The 12,130-nt window shown below is 43.6% G+C and overlaps 1 protein-coding gene across 1 annotated transcript; it reads right to left on the bottom strand.

Moving 5' to 3' along the window:
- Positions 1-1,650: 1,650 nt before the first annotated feature.
- LOC141747588 (otoancorin-like) lies at positions 1,651-8,877 on the bottom strand. Its single transcript, XM_074598073.1, has 7 exons — positions 8,800-8,877; positions 7,207-7,338; positions 5,573-5,808; positions 5,239-5,358; positions 3,453-3,469; positions 2,394-2,500; positions 1,651-1,842 (listed from the first exon to the last, which is right to left on the bottom strand). Exons 1-7 carry the CDS (start codon positions 8,848-8,850, stop codon positions 1,651-1,653), a joined length of 855 nt encoding a protein of 284 aa, XP_074454174.1. The 5' UTR covers positions 8,851-8,877.
- Positions 8,878-12,130: the final 3,253 nt, after the last annotated feature.

The following is a 12,130-nucleotide window of genomic DNA, read 5'->3' as shown; positions in this document are numbered from 1 at the left end:
CTTCTGATGCATTATTGCATAGCCACCAAGAGCTCTTCATCTCCTTTGGGATTAGCAGCAATGAATAATACTACTTCTTAAAAGTAAAAGTGCATTTAAATCATCGGTATGGTTAAAATGAGTAATATAAAATAAGTGTGTTGTAAAAATGGAATATATTAAGGATTATGGAGCATGACATTTCTCTCATCTGTGAGAATGTGGCACCTCTCGTGAGTGGTAAAATCACTTTTAAGATTCCTGACATTGAAATTTAGAGCGTGGGCATAATTCTTCTTTCGCTTACATCTCCGACAATCAGCAATACTTCATGGAAGTCGGTGAGTTACACTGCAGTAATGACAGGAGCTCTGAAGCCATAAAGCATATTCTCCATTAGTTTAAAACGCCAAGGTATCCCCCAAGGAGACTACAAATAACTTCAGACAGCAGTGTCTTGGGACTAAATATATCCATTTATACAACAGTGCAAAAGTAAATGTGGAGTACAGCACTTTCTCGCAGGTAGCTCTTGCTCACTGCGTATTTATGAGTAAGAGCAGTTTATTTTGTTCTTTTCATCGAATCCCAGAACAGTTTGGGTTGGAAGGGACCTTGAAGGCCACCCAGTGCCACCCCCTGCCCTGGGCAGGGACACCTCCCACCAGCCCAGGTTGCTCCAAGCCCCGTCCAACCTGGCCTTGAACCCCTCCAGGGATGGGGCAGCCACAGCTTCTCTGGGCACCCTGGGCCAGGGGCTCACCACCCTCACAGCAAACAGTTTCTTCCTCAGATCTCATTTGAATCTCCCCTCTGTCAGTGTAAAACCCTTCCCCCTCGTCCCATGGCTCCCCTCCCTGCTCCAGAGTCCCTCCCCAGCTTTCCCGGAGCCCCTTTAGGGACTGGCAGGGGCTGGAAGGTCTCCCCGGAGCCTTCTCTTCTCCAGGCTGAACCCCCCCAGCTCTCTCAGCCTGTCCCCACAGCAGAGGGGCTCCAGCCCTCCCAGCATCTCCGGGGCCTCCCCTGGCCCCACTCCAACAGCTCCGTGTCCTTCTGCTGTTGGAGGCCCTTCAGGTTCAGGTTTTTATTATTGTTAAAGCAAGTTCAGTGCTGATTTAACAGCCCTGGAAATGCAGTTTCCTGCTTACACGCGCACCAGCCACATGTGTTTAAACGTGGCTCACGTCTGCCCTGCAGGATGTAAAGAGGACACAGGAGGGGCTTCACACCCCTTCACTGTGTGACCTCTCTGGTGACAGCCATGCCAACTAAAAACCACTTGCAGTCCTGGCTGCCATGAGCTAAGATTTCCTCCTTAAATCCTATCTGTAACGTGATTTCCACAAAACACCCCCATCTTCTGTGATTCAAACAGCCAAGGCAACTCATGTCCCGCTGTCCCAACTTGCTCTATTGATGTAGTGTACGATGTGATGGAGCTTCCATTGGGTCCCCCAGATACCACCATAGTTCTCCTACAACTCCTCACTGTGGAGCACAAGACAAAGCATTAGCTAATTGGGCACACCTCCAAAAAGTCCTGAAGTAGAAATTCTTCACTGTTGCTAACCAGGGCTGGATTTCAGCCTAGATTTTCCTGCTGGAAGGAAAAAGCTATGCCATATCCACAATTTCACCAGCTGCTTATTGCCCCTCTCTTTTCCCCCTTACTTACTCATTCTCTCCATAAACAGCCATAAAAGAAAAAGAAAAGCAGCCTTGCCTGTAGACAGTTGAAGCATTTCTCATATCAAATCCTGATGAGTTTATTCTTTCCAGGAAAGCCTGTGCAAGCTCTGGTGTGATATCATACACGGTGTCCAACTGCTTTGTCGCATTGTCGTAGCTAATGAATAGTCTTATCTGACCAGTACAAACAAAATCATGCATCAGGATTACGAAATAGGTACATCCAATAAAATACGTTTGACACTCTAAAGTAATTGAATCAATTCATGCCATAGAGAAAGAAGGTAGATTTGGATAATACAGTATTTTTGAAGGCAAAACTGAATGAGCGTTTCCCTGTCAAACGCTCAAATAATTTGAGGGTCTTCTATCATTGGTCCCCATCTTTCAGTGAAAGTCAAAGAAGTCTGATACAGATAAATAATCACATATTAATGACAGGCACTTTCAAATTCCAAAAAGAGAAGAATATTTGGTTGACAATGGATTTGATTTCAATTTCTATTTAAGTAATTATAGAATCATAGGATGGTTCGGCTTAGAAGGGACCTTAAAGATCACCTAGTTCCAACTCCCCTGCCATTGGTAGGGACATCATATATATATATATTTATATATTAAAAAATGAAAACTTCTTTTTCATGTTTAAGTTTGCATTTGTGTTCATATTGTTTGTAGCTGACATCACTTGACAATGATACATTCAATCACATTTTGTTACTTACTTCATTGATACCAATTTTCAGAATGTCTTCTAATGGGAGATGGACCATGTATCTTCCCAAGATCCATAAATTTTCTGCACTGACCCAAGAAACTGATTCATTGAACTCTGTTTTGTACAAATAAACACTCACTAAAATGTTAAGAAAGTAATTATTTTTCAAATATATCGTACCCAGAAAATTGTTATTGGTAAATAATCAAAAAATACCTGCAAATCAGAAAAATCCTTAGCAGAGAGAATCAGGTTCCCTCCGTTAGCTAGATTTTAGCACCACATTTTTATGAGCCCATACATTCTTTAATGAAAATGAAATAGTGATTCAAATGTCTCAAATTTTCTCATATGAAAATGATGAATGTTTTATGTTGTTGAAACAGAAAATGGATCAAGTATGGGAAAGGAAAAATTAAACCAATAGTATTAAATATGGAGTAGCACTTTTTAAATTCAGCTTTCCTAATCAAATACATTATTTAAGAACACCTGGAAGGCACGATACTTTGTAACACTTTATATGTCTTATATATTATTATTGATGATACCACTAATTTCAGCAACATGCAATAGCAATAATGGAGAAAATGAAAAAACATTCATATACCTATATGGAAATAGGTTGACAAAAAAACTCCAAATACTGCATAATAGTATAAAAATGTCATTCATTCAGTAACATTCTCCCAAGCACTGAAAATGAAACCAAGATTCAAATATCCCTGAGAAAAAAGTATTTATGGACTAGGTGGGTACTTCGAGCCAAAAAGACAGTTTCTTTTCTCCAAAGTGTCATAATTTGGATGCCTCAATGTATGATGCCTCTGAACATATTCCTTAGCAATGTTGATACAACTCTGCTAAAATAAAATTATCAGTGCATTTTGCAGAGTTTTCATTATCTGAAAAAAAAGCCTATAAATACCAGAAGCTGAACCACCCCATTTAGTAAGTGATTTTTTTGAAAACACAGGTCTAAGCTCCTTAGCTGTGACAAGACGACGCTCCCAGCACACCTGTCTGTCAAGCCTGCGTTTTTTGCAGCGATATTACCTCCCATTACCAGGAATGTTAAGAGAGCTGAAAGATACGACAGAAGAGTTAAACAAAAACTATCCCGATTTAAGGATGTTGACGGTGGCAGAACAGACTTGCAGTTACCAGCCATGGTAGCCATGATCCAGAAAAGCTGTTTTGTATTTCTAATACAAAAGTTACAGTTTTTTGCTGTTTTTTGCAAGGCCTAACAGCAAGCATGCTTCATCTCTGAATTTCTCCACGTTTTTAATACGAAACATGCAAGAATTGGCTGAGTGGCAAAGAAGTTTCTTGAAAGGTCTTGTCTCTGTCTCTCGAGAGATAGAAGCCACACGTCACCTGCTGCCCACCCCGTGTCCCGGCTGCAGGGGCTGCCTGGCCCTGCGGGGAGGATGGAAGCCCCCCCGCGTTTCTGCAGGCACAACAGAGACACAGCAACCATCTCCCCGGCACCAAAACCAGCAGAAATGCCCCGTAAGCACCACAAATACGAGTCTTCTTTCAAGTTTCTTTTCTGCTGTGCTTCAGGGAGGAAGATGTGCCTGCACAAGGGCTGATCCCTTTCCCAGGTGGTCCCGGTGCTACCCACATATAAAGGAAAAGTGAATAAATCAGGTTGTTTCAGGCCTCTTCTGTTGTCCTGCACTCCGTGGTGTGCAGGTGTACCTGAGCGAGCTTTAGACTTGCCAGCCCTGGTGCTGGCAGCAGTCCCACCGTGCCAGCTCAGGGCTGGTGCGTTCACACCACCACAACTGGGTGCTGATTATTCCTCTCCCGATGCCTCCGGCGGTGTCCGACGTCTCGGCACCACTCCAGGCCTGAAGCAGCAGCCAGGAGGTGGGAGAGGCACTGCGACTGCCAGCCCCTCCTCAGCTGGGTGATCTTTTACAAACTGGGGGGTCACTAATGTTTCAGACACAACCCCAGGCGCCTGACACCGTGGGGTTTTCCCAGGACTGCTGCGTATCATCAGGCAGGTCCTGCATCCCACTGCCCCGGTAGCGCGCTGGCAGTAATACCACCTCTGCAGCGCCACGAACTGCTCCACCAATTAACGGGTTACTCTGATATTTTGAAACAGCACAAGTCTCGGGAGCCAGATTTAGCTCCAGTGAAGCAAGCGGGCATTTTGCCTTTGATTTCCAGGGAAATCAGGAAGAACAGACACATCTAGAAGTCTAAAGCACTCCCATGACAGCACTGCCGGCGTGTTCAGTGAAACCCAAGCACTGGCCCTGATGCCTCAGTGCCGCTGCCACTTCACAGCCCCTCGTGGAGCCTGTCCCGCACTGTCCCAGCTGTGGCACATCTGTTTAAGACACCTTAACAAGGCAAACAGATGTGGTAAAATGCATAAAATCAGAATTAATTAACTTTATCTTGTGCTGCTTCTGACTGAGTCAGTGCCATGTGCAGTAGAACCTTCACAACATCCTGCATTTCTTTCGTATTTTTAAACCATGCATTGGCTAATGTATTGTGAGACAGATCTACTTCTCTAGTCTGAACAGGAGCTCAGAAGTGAACACCTGTGCAGAGCGCCTGACCACTGGATCCTATTTAAGTCTTCGAAAAAGGGCTGGAGTACAGAGACTTTGTGTACAGCTCTGTGCAGAAGAGATGAAGAGCAAGCATCTTAGGAGAAATATTTGCTGCGAATAACAAATATGTGATGTTTGCTGTATTCTGGAGCAAAGGTATTTCAAGACAGTTACTCTTAAACAGACGTGTTAAATTTGGGAAACAATTCAATATAACGGTCATGCCTTTTGCTGACTGTTTTTCTCTTATGATAAGCAAGAAGAAAATACTTTGTGCATAACGTACCACTCATGTTATAGGATTTTTGTAGCATCTGCTTCATCCAGCCGTACAGAGCTCTCTGTGTATTTGCTGAGGTTTTGTCATAGAGGTCCTTGAATACTGTTGATCTAAGTGATACAAGGGCATGTTAGTTCACTAATGAGTTAACTATTTTCTTTTTAAATGACACACATGGACAAGTGTTTTTAGAAACAGCAACACATAAGCAGAAAGCTGCATCTGGAAAATAGATGGAGACCATATAGTAACCTCTTTTTAAAAGCATATATAGTCAGCAAATACTACATAGTATTAATTGTGTCTGGAAAATAAATGGCTTACAAGTTTCTGAAGGCATCCTCCTGCAGAACATTTGGGAGGCTCCCAATGACATCAGGTTGGAGATAGTTCACCACTGACACACGCAAAACCTGGCTTAGGATATCCACGCAGTCCAAAGCACTCAGAGCCAAAAAGCATTTATCCAGTGTTATAAGGAACAGGGTCCTGTTTACTCCTGGGCTTTGAAAAATTCTCTCTCTCGTCTTATCCCAGTCAAGAATAATATTTCCCATTTCCTGCAAGCAACAAAGGGTTAAAAGAATTTCTCTTTCAATACATTTATTTATTGAACAGCTCTTTCAAAATATAAATATTCAACATATTGTTCATTTTGAGGCCTGACAGAAAGCTTTCTACAAAAAATAAGATGCAAAATACTGTCTGTGGCATTATTTCAGATAATTCCTTTCTGACGTTGGCCAGAGACCAGCTTAAATGTTTTGATAAAATCAAAGCGCAAAACAGAAAAACAATCCAAATGGCTGAAGTTATAGTGTGTGCTCTCATGAAAGAATTAGCTACTTGGAAAATGAAAGGATATCGGGATTGAACAGGTATTATTTCATACATAATTCAGGATGCAGACATCTCTAGGACAGACCTTCCCCCATGCAGTATTTCTTGCAGCCGTTACCACAAACATCCCCTCCAGAAGACGGGGCAACATCAAAGAACCGAGCCCAGGGAACAACGTCACCCTGGCTGGGGATGGATTACGAGGGTCCTCCTCTCACAAGTCGCGTGTCCAGGACAGCCTCTTCGGAGCCTGGCGATGCGCTCACACATCACCAGGCCCAGGAGGACTGGGATGCCGTTTGAGAAGACAAAATCCGCAGTTACTGAAAGGGCTTGTGCTGTGCTGCACCGGCTCCTGCTGCACGCCCGCCCGTGAGCTCCGGCAGCAGGCGCCGCACAAGCACTGCGAGGGGTGGACACCGCGCTCGTTCTGGGTGGCTGCCCCACGTCAGGGGGACGCTCTCCCTTTCTCCCACATTCATCTCCCCGCTGTGATTCCCAGGCCGGAGGCCCTTCCTCCTGGCGGGGAAGATGCCAAGCTGCCAGACACTAGGCTCAGATCCCACCCCAACCGTGGACGTCGCCCCTGCGGCAGGGACCTCCCCGGTGCCCCTCGCTGACTTTCAGTGAGGCTTTTAAGATGGGTCACACAGGGAACGCACCAGAGGCAAGCAGATGTGTTATGCTGCCTCCCGTCCAAATTGCCTAACAAACAATCCGCTTGTACGCTCCATAACTAATTAACAAGCTAATTTCACCTTCTTTAGTCCTCTTGGCTCTCTTTCTAGCCACTGAAGAGAGGCAGATGCTCCCTGAGAACAACTGGTCCTACCTACGTCAGGCACTTGCGCAGGAAGGTAAATCGCTCCCTGGAGATGCGTTTCTCTCCACTCATTACGGAGAAAATCCAGACAATTGACTTGGACTTGGCACCAAACTCTTAGACAACAAGAATTAAATGAAGTAAGTCCAACCCACGGAGCGGGGCTCCTGGAATCTAATCCAAGCCAGCAAAGTAACTGGTTGAGGCGCACCGCAAGGCCCCCGGTCCAGCCCCTTCCTGTTTACCCAAACCATCGACGGCAGCTTTTATTTTTCACAAGTGCAAAGCGACTTACAAGACGGTCCTTTCTGCTGTTGAAAAGATACTTCATTGCAGTTTGGAACTGCTGCTGATCAAGCTGTTGAAATTCAGACAGTAGTTGCCTAGGCTGGTATAAAAGGTTCTTCAGGTAACTTTTTATGGACATCTGAAGTATAGAAAAATATGCGTGATATAGATAAAAATTGTACTATTGTAGTGGGGGTATTTTTTACTCCCTGAAAATCTCTGTTTAAGGAGAGATAAGTCCTTAGCTCCCATATTGCCTGTGTTGTCAATGACTAGAATAACTATGCTCAACACAAACTGTAAACCAAAATAATCTAAATGTAACACTGAAAGACAATAATTTTTGAATCCTGTTCTTGGCTTTATAAGCGAGTCCTCGCCAGTGAGCCATTTAACAAGGATGCCTCAGTTTCTGACTTCATGAAACAAGCGTAATAATGCTTTTCTGTTTCACACAGCAGAGCTGTGAAAATGAACCCTTTAATGAGCTCCAAAAAAATCAGATACTGTGTGCATATTATTATTACTTAAAAAAAGGAAGGAAATGTGCAATCAGATGGGAGGAAAAGCCTGTACCAGGTTGTAAGGCAAAAATATTGTCTCTCACATCAAACTGCATCACCAGCTAACAATCTCATGCCCGTTTTGAAAATCTAAGGGGAATTATAACGTCGGAACAGAACGCACTGCAAGGCTCATTAGCATCAGGCTGGAGTAAGATCCCTTCTAATTCCTGACAGAATTATTTCAGAATTGGTTTGGAATTTGAGTTGAAACGGTTCTTTGTTGCCTTTGCTTAGCGTGCATTGCCACCAAGGAATATGAAGATAGTTGGGTCCTTGTTGCCCAGGGGTCCAGGCCTGATCACAGCCCTAAACTGTTAACAAGCCTAATGGAACGGGACGCGGCAGCATCAGTCTCCTGTAGGGTTGGATGAGCTAGGGCAGCGAAATGGAGCTTGGGAGAAGGTCTGCGTGCCATGGAGCTGCACGGCCCTGGTCTCTTGGGATCGCCTGAGGCACAGAGATGGCACGTGTGACACCTCCCTTCCCCCGAGTGTGCGGGGCGGAGGGAGGGGGTCGAGCTGTGATGAGGGGCTACAGCTCCACTTAAACCAGCTGGTAACCTGTCACAGCGACCAGGGAGAAGGAACAACTTCTTCCTGTATCACCTCCACATCGACAATGTACAAAACCAGAGTTCAGCGGAGCCTTAAAAAGTGGATGTGTTCTGTAGGATGCTCTGGAGCCTCTCATTCCGTCACAAACTGCAAACTACAGCCACGGTCACAACCTGGGAGAAAGAGCATGTGTATACGCTCAATTCAGAAGCAATGGCTGAGCCTGAAAACTCCTAATTTCTGCTTTCCATCAGAGGAAAAGCAAAAAGATCTTCGTTCTTATTATTTCTGCCTTGCATACTCCTGCAATCTTAGGGGAAAAAACCAACCAAAAACCCTATTCCCATTTCCTATTTATCAGCTACGTTGTAGATCTGTTAGTTATCTCTATTATTGACAACCTGGTTTTGGTACAGAGATAGCTTCCTTTTTAAATTCTTTTTTAAACAAGAATTTTCATGCATTTTAAATGGCACAAACCTGCAGGCTGCTAAGAGTAAACATAACGTCCTGGGCATGAAAGTACGCCATGACTTTTGTAAGCGTATCTGTTGTCCAGACATTAGCACTGTAACAGAAAACAGGACCAACAATGCCAGTAAAATAATATAACATGTAAAATAGCAGATTACAAGACAAAACAAGAATGAGAAAAGCAAACACTGTTACTAACACCATAATGACAGGAGTATTCAGCTTTCTGGCCTAAGACAACTAACAGACGACCTATTTAACGCAATGAAAACTGTGGTTCAATGAGGAGCACAATGAATTACTTACCTTTTTTTTAACCTAACTCCACAACCACCCACAATAATCTCGATTTTCCAACATGCTGCTGTCAGTACCGTCTCCAGGCATGAGACGAGCTGTGCAGCGGCTGGCCCGGAGCTACAGGAGTGTGTCCTAGCACCCCATTATGCCTGTTCTGATCTGCTTGTAGGAAGAAAGCACAGTGACCAACGCCTGCCGCCCTTCCCTCCGCAGAGGCTTTAATTTCAACATATCTTCTTATACAGCCATTGATTTTCTCAAAACATAGGAGTAGGAGCGGAATTGCCTTTGAGGCTTATATTGCTCTTTCAAATTCAAACAAAATTAGCAAATAATTCAAAAGTTGCCAGGAGCTGGAGGAAGGGGGATGGAAGGGGGATGGAGCAAGACTGAAAGAGGAAGATGGACAGAAAGCTGGAACTGCACCTAATTTCCTTAAGACGCCATTCTGAAACATATGAACAAGTTAATTATGAAAACTTTTGAAAACTGTAGCACATATTTATTCTCAGCCTCGTTCTATGCATGTTTTTTGCTTTACTGTGAAAAACAGCTTTTTCCTTGTTAAGAGGAAATACTCCTCACAGGAGATCTAAATCAAAGCAATCATATGTGCCAATTTCATTCTATCCATAATGTTCCAGTTTCTGTGGAAATGAAACAGATCATATCTGAAGTGCAAGATAATACCGAAAATCAAGATGGTAAGAGTAATACATTACCTCTGAAAATGAAGAATATCAAGGAGGGCTACATATGAAAAATGGAACATAAAAAGTTATGGTGAGATATTGAGTTTTAATTCCTTTTAGAAGCATAAGTGGGAACAATTTTCTACATTACCATTCAGATATTTCCCAGTTATTACTTCCTCCTAAGGAAAAAATTACAAATATATGTAATAAATTATTATTTTTAGATTATAATATAAAATGTTAGTAGAGAGATCAAATAAAAATACTAACCACAGCTTTCTGTAATAACGGTGGCAAATCTGTAAAAGATCATCCCGTTACTAAAAGTGGATTTAATGTTTTACCATTCAACTGTGTTATACAAAAATATATGTATTGTATGCACTGAAATTATATGTACACATAGAATTTATTTATAAGCATTTAATGCAGTTTTGATTTAATGTATTTACAGAAAAACAGTGAAAATAAAAGGCTATTAAATAATAAGCAATCTTGGTTAAATTCTTTGCTGGCATAGCTCCATGAAGGCACGAGAGCAGAGAATACGGTCCTACTTACTAAACACTACTGCATCTATTTCACTACACATAGCTTTTTCCATCCACTCAAAACAGGAGTTCTGGTCTTACCTTCGGAGTTCTGACTGCGTGTAATCTCAGCACAAGTCACTGATATCAATAAGAAACATATCTTCAAAAGTCTGGACATTTCTTCTAGCGTTTATTAGAATCAGAAGATATTTGGATTGAAAAGGAAAATAAAAAGAACAGAGTCACAAGGCAATAGTCACCCAAAACTTTCATAGCTATAAACCAGAGAGTACACATATGGCATACAGATAGAGATCAGAATGATCTAAAAGTTCTTGCTCCCAATTTTTTTAATTTGGATGTTTTTCCAGGATAGATCTATCTTTTATGCAGCTACAACTCCACTGAGTGTGCCTGTGCAGCCAGATTTATTTACCTTTTACCAAGCAGCTGTTCTAATTTGTTCCTAGTAGCCCTGTTTGTTTACTAAGCCACTTTCCACCTAAATATTACTTAAATGCAGTTTGTTAAAGCAAAAAATCAAATCCTTTTAGACAGAGACAAAATAGAAAAGAAACAGAGGGTGTGAAAAAGCCAACAGTAAAGAAGCTCCGAACAAACCCTGATCTGTGTCCACCTCGCGAGGATGCCGGCGGGGTGACCACCGGCGGGTCCCTGCAAGCGGAGGGCGGCTGGTGCCAGCGTGGGGGCCGCGGGCAGGGGGTGAGGGAGTGTCCCCCCCACCGTCACTGCAAAGGGCGAGGACGCCCCTCTGAAGCGGAGGGAAAGCGACACATTTGGGAAGCGGAGTTCAAGGCCGTGCTGCTTCACTTGGACGGATCAAAGCTGTCATCTGTGCGCTCAGGAAAAGCATACCGTCAATTTTTCTCCACCAGCTAGGAAACAGATTCTATGGAAATATGTGTTTCAGTAGCTCTTGCTGTCCCTGCTGCCCTGTGCCATGTGACGTAAAGATCACCGAAGGATAAATTATCTGGACGGCACTAAAGGGATACCTGGAGCTTTTCACCAGGGTTTCACTGTCTCTCCTCAGAAAAGACTGACAATCTCACTGTTGTCCTGCATGACATGAATTTGTTGCTTTCCGTCTAGTTCCCAAAGGACAAGGACAGACATTGCAACGGTGCGACGGGGAAGCAGCGACCGAGCAGGTCCCGCTCACGGGGGTGTTTCTGCAGCCGCGTCCCCCGCGGGAGCTGCTCACCCCGCGCTGCACCGCACCGACCGCAGAGGGGATTTCCTGCCCCCGCACCCAGCCTGGCCCTGCCCGGCCCCCAGCGCCACCCCACCCCAGGTGAAACAGTTAATTAATCTGGGACACTAGAGGATGCCCTGCTCTACACATTGCAGCTTCGTACACTGGGATTAGCCCCCGATTTTAGCAAATGACACAGAGGGCCCCACTGGCCAACTTCACGCTGACCCTGAGATGACTTTGTTAGGTTTTCTCTCCCTTTCCTTCATTGCAAGGGTTCGTCTGCAGCTGCACTTATTTTCTGCACACCTTTTTCTTACCGAGTTTGAATTAATTCTTTTTTTTTTTTTTTTTTTTTAAAAGTTCTCTGCCACGGCTTGAGTTACAGATATGAACATTTGATAAATACGAACGCTTTTTTCAGACTGTTTAATCTCATGTATCAGCAAGGTACTCTTTTATGAAAACATCTTTCAACAGCCTCTTGCAATACTTCAGTCTGTCCCAATACTTAACTCCAGTCTTGTAACAGGAGCGACTCAAACTGATGGATGATGAAAAATTTAAACATCAGACTTTAAGAAGCTATCCCC

Source organism: Larus michahellis, chromosome 8 (assembly GCF_964199755.1).
Source record: "Larus michahellis chromosome 8, bLarMic1.1, whole genome shotgun sequence".
In the NCBI taxonomy this organism is placed as follows: domain Eukaryota; kingdom Metazoa; phylum Chordata; class Aves; order Charadriiformes; family Laridae; genus Larus; species Larus michahellis.
Note: the sequence above shows the minus strand (reverse complement) of the source record. Positions and strands in the feature narration are given on the sequence as shown.